The sequence below is a fragment of the Acanthochromis polyacanthus genome, chromosome 5 (genome assembly GCF_021347895.1).
Source record: "Acanthochromis polyacanthus isolate Apoly-LR-REF ecotype Palm Island chromosome 5, KAUST_Apoly_ChrSc, whole genome shotgun sequence".
NCBI classification, from domain to species: domain Eukaryota; kingdom Metazoa; phylum Chordata; class Actinopteri; family Pomacentridae; genus Acanthochromis; species Acanthochromis polyacanthus.
The window spans coordinates 17,506,188-17,524,456 of record NC_067117.1 but is presented as its reverse complement, the minus strand read 5'-3'; the positions used below and the strand labels follow the sequence as shown (position 1 = coordinate 17,524,456).

The following is an 18,269-nucleotide window of genomic DNA, read 5'->3' as shown; positions in this document are numbered from 1 at the left end:
AAAAGGGCCTGGGAAGTGCAAACATGGCGTTCCAAGGAGTTGGGGCCCACATGGTGCTGTTTTTCTGTAAGTTTCTTTTATTCAAGTGAATGAGACAACAGGAGACAAAATATATTCCTGCACAGTCACAATGGTCCCCCACTCTCCTTAGTAATCATGGAGGTAAACAATGCTGGATTTAAAATGCATAAAAATCTGCTGATGAGGAAGAAAATGTAGTCACACTTGTTTGACCTCTATAATTCTCTGGATGAGCTTCCATTGTTTGTGAGGAAACTCCACAGGACACCTTTAAATATCTCTGAGCACAAAGAAAAAGTGCCTGCCACTGTGAATGAACCCAAAAAGTCGTTGCAGTTGGAACACGTTTTGTAGTGGTGTGTGAGTGAGTGAGTGAGTGAGAGAGAGTGTTGATGTAGAGCACTAAAAAAGTATAGTGTACCTGTAATTGATGTAACTGTGTGTATCATAGGTGATGTTGCTTTTGCAGCTGTGTTAACCCTTTAATCCGTATTATGCATTTGTTAGCCCACCCAACAAATTTCACCACCAGCCGCCACTGTATATATCTGTGTGTGTGTGTGTATGTATATATATATATATATATATATATATATATACAAAATATATAAAATCACACTCACATTTACACTTATGGATGATATATATATATATATATATATATCATCCATAAGTGTAAATGTGAGTGTGATTTTTTTCTTGCATATATATATATATATATATATATGCAAGAGAACCATCTGTGATCCTGTAGTAGTTAGTCAACTCATTGACCTGTGGATGTGGAAAGCATGATTTGGCTTTAAAACTACAGTAAATTATACAATGGCAGGTTATGACAACCTATGATTCCACCTTTAAGAAAAATAAAATAAAAAGAGAATTATTCAAACCAATTAAAATATGGCGACTAATTTAGTAAATGACAGCTAATCTATTAATATTGCTGCTCTAACTGGAATTCCTCCATAACATCCTTTAAACCTGGAGTTTCCCAACAAGGGCTCAGAGAGGAAGGGTCGGATTTCAAAATGAAATACATTTTGAATCTATATATTTTTTCTTTCGACTGTATGGGATATCCCCTCTGCTCAGGGTGCTTTCACCGTGTATCTATGGCTTTCACGGTCACATTTAGTCGAAAGCTCATAGTCTGTGGTTTAGACAAATTTCCGTCATCACCCAGACTCCTCCCCATGTCAAAGCCACACTTCCTACATCCAGCACCGCAGTGAGAAGAAGCTGCTGCCGCTCAGAGGTCTCTCATGTTTGGACGAACTTCAGGGAGAAACTCAGGAATTTAGTTATCGTCTTCTAACAGTCTGAGCTGTTTCAGAAAGCACACATTCCTCAGGTATGCAGTTGTTTGTATTTACGGAAGAAGTCTGACTCGCATAGTTTAGTTTCCAGGCGAGTTTGATTTACGGTAAAAGAAAGAAAAAAGTAAACACGAAGCTGACAGAAGTTAACGTTCCTTACGGCTGGCGTGAATTAGCTTCCTTAGCTTTAAAATAAAGTACGGCTAAGCTAACGTTACAGCTAATGAGGAAAAAGCTCGATACATTAGTTGCGAACCAAGAGTGAGAAATTAACTAGTTAACATGAATTGTGTTTACAGGAAAAGTCGACAAGTATATCGTGATGTTAGCTATCTAGTTTACAGCTCAAGGAATAAACACAATCATAATGCAGTGTTTTCTGAAGGAACTTAGCTTATCAAACTATTAGCTGCTTCTTTTAGCTAATGCCAGTTAGCATGTGTCTGCTTTGTTTTGGGTTTTTCCAGGAATTAGCTTGTTGCCATTTCCTGAAGAGTGAGCAAGGTTTGTCTTGATTATTTTCCTCCTGCCTGTTTGTTTTTTTCTGCAGTATGTCAGGACTGACAGCCAGCACAACCAACTACCTGTGGTCCCTGCAGGATGTCCTCGGTCAGGGGGCCACTGCCAGCGTCTACAAGGCTAGAAATAAGGTATGACTCTGTTTTCATAACATCCACATCACTGTTAAGGTGAAAGGTGATCTATTTCTAATCAAAATCACCTGGTGTAATACTGCAATTAGCAAGTCATGCAATTTAAAGTACCGATTCTGCAGCACATCTGACCTAAGGTGTATTTTTATATCATTCTTACTTCATTTAACTGAGCTTTTGTGATAGTTTTATGTTCTATTGAAATATGTGAGAAGTAATTTGTGTCTTAAAGTTATCATCCTGGTGCTGCAGTCTCTCCTTTATTAAGTTTAGTCTCAAACTACATGTGTAAATCACTGTCCATATTAATAAATCTGAAAATTAAAATAGGCACTGTGCAGCACATCTGACCCAAATTGTATTTAAACAAAAAATGTTATTACTTCATTTAGCTCAACTTAGTGTTCACGCTGCTTCTCAGCCATGCAAGTCCAACCTGTTTCAATCGTAGACACGGTTTACAGAAAGGTCTTAGTATTTAGTTTTTAACTTAACACAGTCACAGCTTTCGTGAATGTTCTATTTGCTAAATAAAATACGATGAAAGCAATTCGTATCGTCAAATTCTCATCCTGATGGTGCAGTGTCTCTTTGATATTTAGTCTCAAACTACCGGTATTAATCACTGTCATCGACAGCTTAGATCCATGTCAGTAAATCTGCAAATTTAAAATATGCACTGTGCAGCACACCTGAGCCATAGTGTATTATATTTTATTATTATTACTTAATTTAGTGTATATACAGTTCCTCAGCCATGCATGTCCAAGCTGTTTCAATCTAGGAAATTATTTACAGAAAGATCCTACTATTTATTAGGTTTTTTTTTTAACCTAACAGAGTCATAGCTATTGTAATAATTCTATGTTCTGCTTTTCTCTGCCGAGTGAAAAACTAGAAAATTAGCATCTTGCTTTTCTCATCCTGGTGGTGCAGTTGCATAGAGGTCAGAACTTCAGATCTGCTGTGTGAAGTTTGCATGTTCTCTTTGTGCTCTCGCTTCCTCTCAGTCCAAAACCATGCATGATAAGTTACTGGTGATTCTAAATTGGCTGTAGCTGTGAGAATGAGTGTGCGTATTTTATATTTTATCTTTCTCTCTGTGTTAGCTCTGGGATGGGCTTGCAGCATGTATCTAATGTCTGAGCTGGTGGTAATGATCTATAACATGTTTTGAATCTGTTACACAGTGAATATTTAACTGAAGCTCAATTTAAAATTTCGTTGCCCCTCAAATTGCAGTGTCTGTCGGAAAAATCGCAGTTAGATATTTTCTCAGTCATTCAGCCCTTATCTTTGCTGCCATCGTCTCACATGTTCCAGCCTTACTTTTTTGCTCAGAAGCGACATCAGGACGTGAGATGAAATAGGCTGTGGTTACAGTGATGTGGGCTGTTACTGACGTTCTCACTGATGCTGTGATGTATTTGCTGATGTAAAGTGTTTACGTGTGTCTGTGTGTGCAGAGGTCGGGGGAACTGGTAGCCGTCAAAGTGTTCAACATGGTGAGCTACAACCGCCCCCATGAGGTCCAGATGAGAGAGTTTGAGATGCTAAGAAAGCTCAACCACAGCAATATTGTTAGACTGTTCACTGTGGAGGAGGTAAGGCTACAAAGAGAGGAGAAAACGGTACAACAAGGGCAAGTGTAGAACACAGATGTGATAATAGAAGGAGATAATTGATTCAGAACTTTATCAAATATTTGAATCCATAGTCCTACGCTGATGGGTGCTGATATCAGATTGTTTTTATTCACATATCTAGTCAGTTACATACAAACGATATCTCCAGTTTAATCCAACAACAATCTGTCAAATCTTTCTCTTACTAGCTGCCGTCTAAACAGAAGGTGCTGGTGATGGAGTATTGTTCAGGAGGAAGTTTGCTCAGCTTGCTCGAGGAGCCAGAAAACGCCTTTGGTCTGCCTGAAACAGAGTTCCTCACTGTATTACAGTGTATAGGTGGGTGTGTGTGTGTATACAGATATACAGATATATATATATATATATATATATGGGATACTGTTTTCTATTTTCATGTACATATTTCTAAAGTATTTCCTGTCTTTTGTCTTCAGTGCAGGGTATGAACCACTTGCGAGACAATGGTGTGGTGCACCGAGACATTAAGCCAGGGAACATAATGCGGCAGGTCGGGGACGACGGCAAGTCTGTTTACAAGCTGACAGACTTCGGAGCAGCAAGAGAGCTGGAAGATGATGAAAAGTTTGTGTCCATTTACGGAACTGAAGAGTATCTGGTAAGATAACAGCGGTATGAGTAAACTTAGTAAGCCTTGCAAATACCAATAAATGCTCATAGTTTTTCCACCTAATGGCAGAGAACGCCAGGTCTTTCTTGTAGTGGAATTAAGATTGTATTATGCCTGTTGTTATGATTGTGGTTCACTGGCAGATACAAACATAAAGTGCAGTGCTTTTCAAATGTACACCTTCACTGGGCAAAAGGACGTTCCTTCCACTTGCATATAAAACATGGCATATTTATTTTTATGTAGCAGTGTCATTTTATTTGCCTGTCAGTGTTAGTTTTGCATCAGTGCCAATATTTCACTTTAAAGCCTTTATCTGCTGATACAGACAACATACTGCTATCATCGTGCATCTCTAATCTGAGAATATGCAGCCCAAAAATACTTTCTTGAACAAACAGTGACTTGACTGTGCCTGTGTACATTTTAAAAAAAAATTTCTTTGAAATCTTTAAACTTGTTTTTTGATATATCTTGCTACCTAAACAGGAAACATCAAAAAACATAAAGTATGTATTAGAAGTATTAAACAGCAGGACATGCTCCCCAGAAGAGATACTGGCACCTCTTTCTTTCTTAAATTTGTCTCGAACCAGCAGGTCAGGTTAGCCTGCAGGCAGTCTTAACATGGACAGCTGCATTCATAGTCCATTGACTTTACCAACAGAAAGTCCTTTACTGCCTCAGTGATGGGGACATTACTGAGGAAGTGCATTCTAACCTCATGCCTTAGATAAATAAAGGTATCCAAATAAAGGGAAATAAGATGTGATAGCTTGTGACTCTTATGATTGTGCATTTGGTAACTTCTCTGTTTTCCAGCAATGAAAGCTCCCTAGGCTCATTTGTAGTAGTAATGTAGTAGTAACAGTAATGTCTTTCAGTGTTACATTAGTAACCAGTTCTTTAGAAAAGAAAAGCATCTAATTTTAAAGTCAAAAGTGCAATATATACAGTCTCTTTATTTCTACAGTTTTAGCTGCTTCATTTTATACCCAGGTTGTGTGCTTCTAGACTTTTCTGTGTTTAATCATTTCATTTTTGTTGTTTCCTAATGGGGACGGCTCACCCTCTGAACTGAGATCTGAATGTCTTTGTTCTATGTGACCGGTGGTTTGTTAGAAACTCCACCGCTGCATGCGAGTCCAAACCAGACTGATGTGAAAAGCCTGTGTCACCAGGATCAGGTTTCACAGTAAAGTCATTTATGTTGTTGAACTGACAGTAAGAAAAGGTCTGTAGAGGACCAATCACAATATTTCAAAGCAGCTGCCATAGCCAAGACTGGGTGTCCCTCTAGTGGTCAAATGAGTGAACATGCTGAGTATACGAATGAAAATTGAACATGGAAATACTGCATACACAGAATAGCTTGTCAGACCAACAACCATTGGTTTCTACGATGCTCAGTGACTGTATTTAAATGGAACAACATAGATAATCTCAACCAATATCAGTATATTATTATGAATGTATTCTGTTTTCTCATCTTACTGTGTGTGGCTGTTGGTGTGTGTTTAGCATCCAGACATGTATGAACGTGCCGTGCTGCGTAAACCTCACCAGAAATCCTATGGCGTGAGCGTTGACCTGTGGAGTATCGGTGTGACCTTATATCATGCCGCCACTGGGAGTCTTCCCTTCACACCGTACGAAGGACCACGCAGGAACAAACCCACCATGTAAGTTGATATGTTTGGTGTGATAAAGTAAATCACAGCGGGACCCCATGGTGACGACTAATGGGGATCCAATACACAATAAACAATACAATAAACAGCGACTCATTTCTAATGACAGGAGTGTTTCAAACTATGAAACTTAAACCATAGCTGATAACGGGATGTTAAAATCCTTATACGCTAGTCTTGCCACGCCACAAGCATATCTGTTATGGTTCTGGACAGTTATTTTGACTAACACGACCAGGACTTTATCAAAATGAATGGAGAGAGACCCCTAACAGCAATTTTAATGATAACTACAACATAAAAACTATTTTCTCCCACTGTTATACTATTGCGTAAGTGCATGGTTTTACAACATTGGGATCAGTGCAACAATGCGATTGGTTGGATGTTTTCCAGTTCACCTATAAGAGAACAGACAGTTCGATTTTTGACAAGAGGGTTGGGGCAAGTATCACGGGGTTTCTGCAGAGCATTGAAAAGCATTAATAGTCATTAAACTGATTTTGCAAAAATTAAAGCCTTAAATGGTGTTAAAAATCATTAAATTTGATTCTCAGTGACATTAAAAATTCTTTCTGCTGTTTTTAAGAAAAAAAATTAATAATGCATAATAATAATGTAACAATATATAATTATAGACTGCGATTTGCCAGATATGTACGTCCGAGTAAACATGCGGAACCATTGCAGTAATTGTTCCGGTCGGTCGGGTACAGTCGCAGTAAAACTGGGTGTTCGGAAAGAGACCGGCAGGCTGGACCAGGTGGAGGAGAGCTGGGAAAGGGGGAAATGCACATTCCAGAAAAAGTGGCTAGAAAATGTGGAATTGAGAGATTGGCTACAGCTTACAGGTGGTCAAGATGGAGAAGGATTTTACAGTGCTTGCAAAAAAACAAAATTTAAGCTTGGTGCAATGGGTATCAACACCAAGAAATCTCACATGCAGTCCGACAGCCACAAATCGGCTGTGAGAGGCAGACAACGGTTAACTGTGGCTAGTTTCTTTCCTGTGACGAACAGCGCAACAGCTTCAGCATCTACTTGAACCACCACAAACAGTACAACTGCAGCTGTAGTAACCACCGCTCCCACCGGAGCCACTGCTGCTATTGGAAAATCAAGCAGTCTTCGGGCATCTTTTGGGTCGAATGCATCGCTGCAGACAGGAGTGCTCTGGTGTCTGAGCACTGCTGTGCAGAACCACTCATATGCATCAAGGGAAAGCATTTCTGACTTGTTCCAGGCTGTGTTTCCGATTCAGAAACATTAAAATGTAGCAACGGTTCATGTTTGACAAAAAAAAAAAAAACCTGTGTCATTTTCTTGAGTTCATGGTCATGGCATTAACATTTTTACAGTATAGCTTTAAAATAGCATTAAAAAGCATTAAATATGGCTAGCTGATTTCTGCACAAACCCTGTATCATACAACCAAAACCTTTGACATAGATTTCTATTCAGGGTTCTTTAAGTGGCGAGACTCTCCTTTATGATGTTCGTTTAGTCTCAAACTACCTGTATTAATCACTGTCTCCAACGGCCCAGGTTCGTACGGATTGGCAGGACCTGCTGCAAGTTGTTCCATCAGCCTAACTTGTGTGTTTTCTTTTGTAGGTACAAAATAACTACAGGGAAACCTATGGGAGCAATAGCTGGCATACAGCGGGTGGAAGGTGGACCTATAGAGTGGAGCTACCACCTACCTCACAGCTGTCAGCTGTCACAGTATGTCAGCTAATGGAAATCATTTGAGCATGTATCTCTGTGATTCTTTACTGAGATCATCTGATGACCACTCTCCTTTCCTGTCCCTCTCTTTCTTTTTCCTATCTGTCTGCAGGGGTCTGAAGGTGCAGCTCGTTCCGGTACTAGCAGGTATACTGGAGGCCGACCAGGAGAGATGTTGGGGTTTTGACCAGTTCTTCACAGCCACCACAGATATATTACAGCGGCAGGCAGTCCATCTGTTCTCTCTGCAGCAGGCCGTAGCACACTGTATCTACATACATCACTATAACACGTAAGTCTGCTCTGGTGTATCATCAAACCCATTATTCTGATCAGACTTAAATAAAGAAGGGTTAAGAAGATCTGTTTAAGTGATAGCATACTTAAAATAAAGAGCATTGTTTCCAAATCATCAGACATTTTCAGAATTATAATCAGGTGTATGTGTGTCAGACTTAAAGAGTCAATATAACCTGTAGGGGAAAGCATTGGATTGCCACAATGACCTGACATCCCATAGGTTTTTTTTTTTCAAACCAGAACTTAAAATTGCAGAATTTTACCCATATTTGTCTGATATCAAAGATATAATAATGTTGGTGCCACAACATGTTATTGGAGAAAATGGCAGTTCAGAATTGAATATGCTTGGCCTGATCATTTGCTGTTTGTGTTTGGTTTGTGGAATGAGAGAAGAGGGGAAGATGAAGAACCAAGTGAATCCGTGTAAAATAAGTAGCAGAAGGAAATGGGATGTGGACATTTTTAGAAGAGTGTTATATTAATTATTGACCACAAGACTTATTCGACTAATGAATTCCCCAACACCTGCTATAATTCGTGGAGTTCTTGTCAGAAATGTGCAGCGATTGCAGAATAATGGGGAGTAATGTGTGTAATACATTTAATGTGATAATGCGAGTAGAGTCTGTGCTGAGCTCTAGATTCCATCTGTAATCCCAAATTGCTTGCATTAAGACTTTTCCTCTCAGTTAATTGAATCCCTGCAGCAGAACTCAGAAGGTGTATGTTACAAGCTTCTAATCTGAGGATAACGAGTTTGTGCAAGCTGAATAAATACAAGCTGAATAATTTAGGTAAGATGTACAGTGGTGGGGGCCTGCAGTAGCCTGACGGTATTATGACTGTGACATCCACAGCTAGGGGTCACAGTTGCTTGTTACTTTCATAGACTGTATATTTTATACGGTCGATGGTTACTTCCCTCCTTCTGCTTCCATATTTCCTGTTTTTAGCACAAACAAAAAACATTGTCAGTACATGGAGCAAGAGGGGACCCTCTGAATTCACGCTTACCAGACAAACTAAAAGTCACAATTAGATGATGTGCTCCGATAGTAGATAAACAGTAAATTATTTCGCTTACTTTTACCACAGTTACTGACAGTTATTGTGCTAATCATTGTTTTTCCATGCATTTTTGCACAAACTCTGATTTTCAATCTCTCTTTATAAATAAATATAAATCCTCCTGCAAAAAGACTCATACAAAATGCAGTGACCAAAAGCACTGACCACAATCTGAAGATCTTTTCAGAATTCAAAATTTGTCCTGGAGATTAAAATTGTCCTGTCCCTCTTCTCAACCAGAGTGTCGGCCTTCTTTGAGGAGGTGGCGTCTCAGACTGGTATCGGGGTCCAGCAGCAACACCTGATGTATCTGGGTCATGACCTGCCCCTGGAGGGCAGCATGAAGGTGGTCAACCTTCCACATACTTCACCTTCTCGGCCCCTCATTCTGCTCAGCTACGCACCAGAAGCAAACACCAGCCTGCCCTTCAAGGAACGTAAGAAAAACAAAGTCATGTGCAGCTTTGATATGATTCTGTCATGTTCTGATTTTCTCTATCCTTTATCCTTCGCTGTTTTGATTATGACTCGTATTTCAGTTTAACATGCTCTACCTGTATTATGCAAAATAAAGGTTATTTATAAAAGATTGCTATCGTCTTTGTAGTAATGTGTGAGCGTACACTACCTTAAATCCTATGTTTTTGGGGGTGTGGATTTCTTCTTTGTTTTGTAGCAGAGACTCCAGTCATTCCATCCAGGTTTGATGTCATGGCGGACTACAGTTTCTCCAAGGTACCACTGCTTTTCTGTCCCACCTATGCCTAATGTTAGGTTCATTTCTCATGTGAGTCCTAATTAGTTTTCTCCTCTTATCCCCTTGTTGTCTCCAGGTAATAGTCGGAGTCATCCACCAGTACCTGAGGATAGTACAGCTGCTCCACACACACCGAGAGCTGCTGCTGCAGGGATACTACAGCTACATGTGAGAAGCACGCATGCTAAAATAGAGATTATTTGTTTCCCTGCTCTGAGTGATGTATGAGATGGCTCAAGGTAATGGCCCTTTTCAAACTCTTATCCCCTCCATTACTCCTCTGTGTCTCCATATTTTACACTCTGATCGTTTCTCAGGATGAAGATGCGCAGTGAATGCGGAGAAGCCATGCACAGTATCGCGATGATCACTCTTAGATTGCAGTCCTGTCTCAGTGCAGATCACAGATTTCAAACACTGTAAGTTTATTCATGTTTTTTGGTATAAATACAGCAAATTCATTATGTGTGTAAGAGTGTAATATTCTCATTTTTAACTGTTTTTCTTTTTGTCCTCTCATATCTTTTTCGGTCCTTAGAAGCCCTTACACTTCAGAAAATCAAGGCTCAGCTGATCACAGTCAAAAGCTACAGCAGGTGAGTGTCTTCGAAAAGCATCATCAGAGACCAGTTTGACTAATGTGGCTGTACAGAGTAGCAGTGGGAATTGGCTTATCCAAATTTCTTTTTTCCCCACTTACTGTTCAATATACGATAAGTACATACGCTTCTTCTCTTTTTTTATATGATGTACACTGAAGTACAACTAATGCAACAGTTATACAGTAAGTCCTATCTCATGAAGGTGTAGAAGTTGGTTTTTGTTTGAATTGATTTAGTCGGTCGTGGTCGTTTTGAAGTAGTGGTTTACTGATGAGGGTTCTTCCCATGATATTGTTGGTTTTTAGCGGCTGCAGTATGTAAGAGTTTAGTCACGTATCAATGAATCCCCAGGTGTCAAGTATAATACTAGTAAGAAATGAACTCCCAGTGTAAAGCTTAGTCTTTTCTAAGGCTAACAGTTACATTTGCATGTTGTCCCACAACCATCCCACATGACAAATCTCAGAAGTAAGAGTGGAGGCTGGGGACGCTCATGCAGTCGTGTTTTGAGCCCTCTAACTTTGTTTAGCTAGCTGAAGGCTTATTGCATTACAATTCCCAACTAAAGTAATGTAGCTTTTCTTAGGCAGGAAACCAAACTCATCCTAATTATACAGATGGTTAACACTGTATATGTTATGAAGTGTGGCAAATTAAATATACTTAGCTTTGAAGGAAAGAAAGTGAAGTCTCACCGTTTGCTCTCAGGTAAAATTACATCAGCATTGGCAAGTTTCTCTTTGTTTCACAGCACCCTCTAAGAATGACCGGTAAGGCTGCCCTACTGCAGATTCTGCATTATTTATTTGGTTTCTGGCCTTGTGAAATGCTGTAAATTAGGGCAAATCAAAATCGCAAATTGAAACAGTGCAGTTAACAAATTGCAGATGCTGCAGTTTAGGATATATATTTTGCACCACATCCCACCCAGGGTTCAAACTGGTGTCAGGGGTTTTACAAATGCATTCCTCCTGTTTCAGTCTTGCTTTTGATCTCTTGTGGTAAAGCTCCCTCAGGTTTTACAACGTTTACACAGTGAACTGAAGCTTTACTCTAAAAAATTATATTGTAAAGCAATTAGACATTTTCCGCCAAATCATTCAATCCTATCGTGAGTTAATTAGCCAGGACTGATTATCTTAAAATGCCATTTATTAAGCATTATTAATTTACCAGACAATTCATCATTCATCATATCATTACTTTGGAAGCTGCAGTTTTTGATTTTACTTAGCGTGTAGACTAAACGCATGACTTTTAACTTAGTGTTCCTGATAAACTGGTACTTTTGTGTAGTTAGAATGAAACATGAAAGGACCAAAACAAGCGCCAATGAACTCCGTGAGAAAGGAGTCATTATTATTTAAGCAAAGGAGCCTGCTTTGAAGGCCACATATCTAATATGTCCTTGGAGGAGACACTGGATCCCTACATGGATTATGAAGTACTATATTACATATTGTTGGTGGCAACTGTAGAAGGTAGTATTTGAAATGGATTCACATTGCCTTGGTATTATAGCAGCATTTAAACTGATGGTGTATATGTTGACCAATCCAGAGTGCATGAGTACAGATTTGTTTTCCCTGCATTTAGCGGGTATGACACTCTTTGGCTGCTCTCTCTACAGGTCCATAAACATCTGCCGATATACACAACGGGTATCCAAGAGTTTCAGAACCAACTGGACCACCTGCAGATAGAACAGGCCAAACTGGCAGAGACCCTGGCCAATGACAAGAGGTACTTTAGGGGAGCCGGAATGCAAAGCTTCAGGGTGGCCAGAAGGGTTCTTGTCGTTTCATTTTGGACTTCTTGTCTCCCTCAGCTGCCAGAAGATGGAGATGCTGCTGCAGAAGATAATGGCAATTCATCAGCAGTATCGTAAAGACAGACTGACCGGAAGTACGCATACTTCTCTGATTGCATGTACAATGTATTTGATGTTTGTGTATTCTATTATTCACCTGACAAGATTCCAATTTATACCACAGAGCTGGCATATAACGACGAGCAAATCCACAAGTTTGAGAAGTGAGTATGTGTCTTTTATTCAGGATTTATTTGACCACGCAGCTGGTGTTCCAGCCTGTGAAGCATCTGAGCCTCACCACTAATCTGCTTGTCAATCTTACTTGCCAGAATCCACCTGTCATCCCACATTAAGCGAGTGAAATCTCTCTTCAGAGAGGACTACGTGCACCGATACAAAGAGCTTTTAGCGTCAACAAGGACGTGGAGCAGGTCAGAGAAAGTAGAAACAATGTGAACTTTGCATGAGGGTTCTTATCCTAACCAGTCTTGCGGAGTAACAATAAAGTAATGTTTGTTTGGTTTGACAGACATTAATATAGGTAGTGTCTACAGATACGGACCCGTACCCGTAGCCTGTGGCCTGCGGATACGGCACTTTCCCTTACCATAAATATTAATGAGACGGACATGAATATTAATGAGCCGGCTGATGAACGCGCTTTGTGATTGGCTGGTAATCCGACGTACATAAATATTAATGAGCCGGCTTAGTAATCCGAGTGATGAAGGCGCTTCCGTGATTCGAGGGGAATCTGCGTGCCGAGCCTGTCATATCAGTCATCTGCTGTTCTCTTTTCTATCATGCATAATGTCTTATAAATATCATTATCTGAGTTTTTCACGGACAGTGATTTGGGGGTTGAAATCAGCACTGCTATTAAAAATAGCAAAAATTTTTATTCACGTGACCCTGTTCCAATAAAGCACAAACAGCAAACAAAACAAATGGCGGAACTAACAGCCAGCAAACTACAAGTATTTTTTTACCTTCAAAAGTAGCGACAGACTATTACATATTAACAACCTAAACAAAACCCTGACGTATTTTCTGCGTCTGTCAACACAGACACTGCACGGCAGTCACTTTCATGTTAGCGGACTCTGTTGAATGGCTAAGTTACATCACCACAAACAAATCTCACAATATCACAGTAAATCGAGTTTGTGGTTTTTTTTAATTCATGCCGAATTAAAGAGCTGCTCCTCACCATTCACGAGTGTTTGTTTCATATTCGACATCCTTAACTTTATCTTGTAAATTAGCGTCCGAAATTAAATGGGAACATTTGCAATGGAGTTCGTCAGCCGCTTCCACCACTGAACGCGGTAAACTACTTAATAGGAACTGGACTTCAAACAATTTATACACGGCGTCTAAAAGCGTAAAAACTGCAATGTCTAAAGTGTGAGAGGAGACGGTGTATTTTTGGTGAAATTATACAATGTTCGCCGTCAAAGTCATTCATATAAACTGCCTGTAATGTGCAGCAAATAGTAGTTAACCGGCGCCAGCTCTTCAGTGACCTTAACGGGTCCGTACCTCTAGTACAGATGCTACGGGTACGGGTCCGTACCCGTAGCATCAACCATTAATATAGATGAAAGCTCGTGTGAAGATGATTAGCAAAGACCAGTAAGACATTGCTATTCAGCAGTGCATTCTGAATCATTAAACTTCTGTTTAACCTGCTACTTTGACTCTTGCTGTGGGCTCATTTTTCACTGCAATGTAAAGTCTTTAACCTCTATAGAAACAGCACAACTATGACAGAGAGCTTGAAAATAGATTTTGTGCAGTATAACAAAGTAAAAATGCTGTAAACCAAAAAAAGATGAACTTCGCTGTGTTTTGTACAAATTTAAAAACTGAAAACAACGTACATTTTTTTCAAGTACCCACTGTGTTACCATTACTGAAAAAATGTTGCATAACTTAGATTTTTAATGTATCTCCACATTTGTTTCCTGTCGACTGTTTGTAAAAATTCAGGGACTTTCAACTGAACTGCATTCAGACAAAAAAGTCCCTGAATTTTTGTCAGTGGTCGCTGATTGCAGCTGAGTCTCTATTGGTTTCAAAGTTGTGGAGATGAAATTAAAATGATTGCTTTTACAGAGTTGGGTAAGTGAAAACTGTATATATTGGGGAAATTTGAAATGAGACGGCATAAAATGATTCTCTGGGCGATAATGAATTTAACTTAGTTCTGTGTCATTTCCTGACCAAACGGCACATCACAGAGGAGTAATTCATGGCCTATTAAAATGTTTTAACATTAAACATTTGCAGTTCTTCTTGCTTGTTTAAAATCCAGCAGGCTTTAGGATTTTGTAAAGACGGTAACTTTTAACTTACTCAGGTGTGTTTTCCTTTTTGTTGCAGTGTTATGCTGGACATGCAGACTCGACTACAGGACTTCAGTTCTTTCTCCACAGGCTTGTTGGCGGACTTGGAGATGAGTGAGCAGCGTCAGAATAAGGTGAACATTATCAGTTTTCATGCTTTTCATCATGTTTGAAACGGGGCCCCGTAGACGATCTGTTAGCAGAAAGGTCAAGCCTGTACCTGACGCTGTGTTCATGCAGTGTTAGAATCATTTGTGCTCTACTATTTTACACTTTTTCTTTTTTGTTTTCACTTGAAAGGTTTTTGAATCATCATAAATGTCTGACTCATCAAATGTAGATTGTGGGTAATCTTGCCATCGGTTGCACATTTTAGCACGTATTTCTTTTCCCTTTTCCCTGTTGCTGTTCCTGTTTTTAAATTCTCTTCACTGCAGGAATCAAAAGTAGCTGAAGTATAGACAGGCTTCACCTTAAGTGCACAGAGTTTAAAATATCTAATTATGTCTGTTTTTATCAGTAAAAGTCATATCTGATAGTCGATCCTGTTCTTCTGTGTAGACTTTTTCCATTTTAATGACAGTGCTCGCCTCATCATGTGCCAAATGTCCTTCCAAAACAAGTCTTCCCCACCCAGGCCTGACATTATTTTACTGGGTGGCCACTGCTGAATTCTGGGCTTTAGCACTGCCAAGGCGATTGTGATTGGTTTACAGAAATCCAAACAAGCTGGAGTGTTTTTCTCATGTAGCGGAATGATAATGGGAGCATTCTCTGGTGCTGACACAGCACTGAGGAGATGTTGGTGTCGGTGATGTCATGGATCTCAGTGGTGATGTAATGTCTCATCTGTCCTCCTCAGGCGATGGACAGAATCCTTTTCAATCTGCAGTCCAAGAGGGAAGGACAGCAGCCTGGAATCGCACCCAGAGACAAGGACCAGATGGTCTCCAGGTCTGTCTTTGTGTCTGCGTGCGTCTATGTGTGTGTAAAATGGAGACAGCTCCCCAGTTTGCCCTGACAATGCCTCATGCTTTATTATAGGATGCACCATTTGAAGGAGGAAATGGAGATCTTGGTGAGGGAGCTGCAGTGCAACAACAGCATTATTGAGAGGTCAGTTGAGTGACCGTCTCCTGTCTATAAATCTCATCTGTCATAACTCGCATTCAGCATAACGATGACTGTGTTTCTTTGGTCCTGTAGTCTGGGAGCAGTGAACCCTTCAGCAGCTCTGGGCCCGAGTCTGACCCGGCCGTCTACACTGTGACAAAAAAAGTGCAACATCTGCGCATCCTAAACTCACAAATTCACACGCACTCTCTCTGACAATCGCCTCGTTTGAACAGCCATTAATGAACAATTTAGTGGATGCTTTTCTCAAGGACTGCTGTATGAAGAGGAAGCAGCTGAAGGCAATCGATAAAATGTGAAACTCAGTTTAGAGATGCACAGAAAGACAAAGGAGGAAAGGCCAGCAGTACAGCAGTTCAATACAAACCTCATTAATGCCTTTAGTGTTATTGTATTTTTAATAGGCTGCCATTGTGATAGACTGTCAGGATAAAGCGGAATGGATGCCAAGTCAGCAGTTGGGCTGTTTTTGTGGTTGCTTGTTATTTGCCCAGCAGAAAAAGCAGATTGTGGAAATATTTAATGGTGAATTTAACCTGACTCAATCTTTGAGTGCATATATATTTGTATTTGTATCCTGGTTGTGAGTCTTTTCCTTATTTTGATCATGTTTGAGATGTAATGTGTACAATAGAGCCTCAGTAATCTGGTTATTCACGTCCCTGTAAGTGTGATTGTAGCAGTATCAAGGCTATCCCACCATCTCAGCGACAGTAGTTTGTTTAGAAACCTGAAGAACTCCAGGTTTGATAAAACTGGACGAGGGTAAACCAAAACTGGATTTTAATCAGGATACTTGTATGTGTGTAAGCTCTCATGTAGACCAATCTGTGTGTGTGTGTGTGTGTTGTCTGAAATAGTCTGAAATGACTGTGTTTGTACATTTTCTTTTAGTATATCATTGTAAATTCAGTGATTGGTAGCATCATTGACTAACAGAATCTCCAGACAAACTGCACTGCCATTTGTGGTTTTCAAGTTTGTCTCTGTTCCTGTTGATGTTTTACTGGAATAATAAGTTATTTCTCTGTATTTTATCGTGGGATTCACCGTGAAAAAGAAGAAGCACAATCAGGGAAACTCAGCACCCACCACAGAGTCCCCCTTTCTTCACAGAGCTGCATGTGGCTAACAGTTAGTGAGTGTATAGCAGAAAAACATTATGAAATGACATTAACCCGTGTGGGCCACCCTGTGGGGAAATCCCAGACCTTAGTATTAGTTGTTTATCAAAGGGCAGTGCATGAGGTTAAGATTTTTTTTTAAATGTACTTCTTTTCTTATTGTGTTTATTGCCACGTTTTTTAGTCTTCCACTCTTGTGAAATAATGTGACCTGAGCCTATTTTCAGGTTGTGAAGTGAAAGTAAAAGTCATTTCATGTCCTGTCTTGTCAGTTGGCAGTGATGAAGAAACAACACACTCTGGAAATTCTGTAAGGTCATGAATGACTGTGTGACAGGAGTGCTCAAAAAACTGAACACAAAAATAACAGTTGTGACTCTCACAAGTCAACTGTAATAAACAAAGTTTTCTACCCAGTCTCGAGGAGAGCTGTGGGTGTTTCTCAGCCTCACTAGGGGGATGAGCTCAACAGACTCTGTGGTTTTTTTGCAGCTCATATGACGTGCTTTTGGCAAAGTGGAAAGTTTTTTTTTATTACTGTTTCAAGCATATACACTGTGTGACAATGTGTTTTTGATGGCTTTGATTCTCCTCTACATCAAGGCAATATTCATCAAGGCCCACACCAACACTCCTGGTTCATTCCTACACACCGGTTTCTTTGTATGTTATTGGTTATTTGTTAGTGAGATAGTGATTGTGTCAATAGTGGCACAACAGTTCTGCTTTATGGCCTTATAAAAGTAAATCTACAGTGTAAAAAAATGTACTTTCTAAACATTTTTTTTCCTTTTTTTTTATACAGTTTACTGGTATTCTACAGATTCTCGCTGCTTTGTTTTTGTTTGTTTTTACAAATAATATGTAGTAAAATCATAGAAATAAAAAGATATTTATTTAACATGTTGATTGTAAGAAGAAAATTGTCAAATTGTACATAATGTCAACATCAAAAATCTGTATTTTTACAAATAGCAATTTGTTCTTTTACAATGCACAGTAATGTGTTACTGGAAAAATATAATTATTTTACAGATATTTGCTGTTATTTTTACTGTTTTACGTTACAATGCTCCACTTTTGTGTCATTTTTTTGTTGCACATTTACTGTCAGATTGCTTTTACAGTTTTTGTTTGTTTGTTTACGGTATGTAGACAGCTTCACTTAGTCTAAGATTAGTCACCAGATGTCAAATCGTGGCTCCTTAGGTGAAATTTGCTGTGCCATATTTTTTAAACTCTTTGCAAATGTAAAACCTAAATCATTATAATGATTATATTCTTCATATTACACTGATTAATCCAGTCTGATTGCCCTCCACAGCTTTTGATCTGTGATTGTGGTTTCTGTCTTGTGCCAGGTTCTTTTCTGTAGTCTACTTTTAGTCCCAGTGGTTTCAGAAGATTATAACTGTGGCTTCATCTACAGTAAAT

The 18,269-nt window shown here is 39.5% G+C and overlaps 1 protein-coding gene across 1 annotated transcript; it reads left to right on the top strand.

Moving 5' to 3' along the window:
• The first annotated feature begins 1,182 nt into the window (after nucleotides 1-1,182).
• On the top strand, nucleotides 1,183-17,736 carry ikbke (inhibitor of nuclear factor kappa B kinase subunit epsilon). Its single transcript, XM_022197300.2, has 21 exons — nucleotides 1,183-1,375; nucleotides 1,891-1,990; nucleotides 3,460-3,597; nucleotides 3,828-3,957; nucleotides 4,074-4,255; nucleotides 5,789-5,949; nucleotides 7,573-7,683; nucleotides 7,799-7,978; nucleotides 9,298-9,494; nucleotides 9,734-9,792; nucleotides 9,891-9,982; nucleotides 10,132-10,233; nucleotides 10,353-10,410; nucleotides 12,047-12,159; nucleotides 12,245-12,321; nucleotides 12,411-12,450; nucleotides 12,559-12,660; nucleotides 14,615-14,711; nucleotides 15,440-15,531; nucleotides 15,622-15,693; nucleotides 15,784-17,736. The coding sequence occupies exons 2-21, from the start codon at nucleotides 1,892-1,894 to the stop codon at nucleotides 15,845-15,847; spliced, it is 2,166 nt and encodes a 721-aa protein (XP_022052992.1). The 5' UTR covers nucleotides 1,183-1,375; nucleotide 1,891; the 3' UTR covers nucleotides 15,848-17,736.
• The last annotated feature ends 533 nt before the right edge of the window (nucleotides 17,737-18,269 follow it).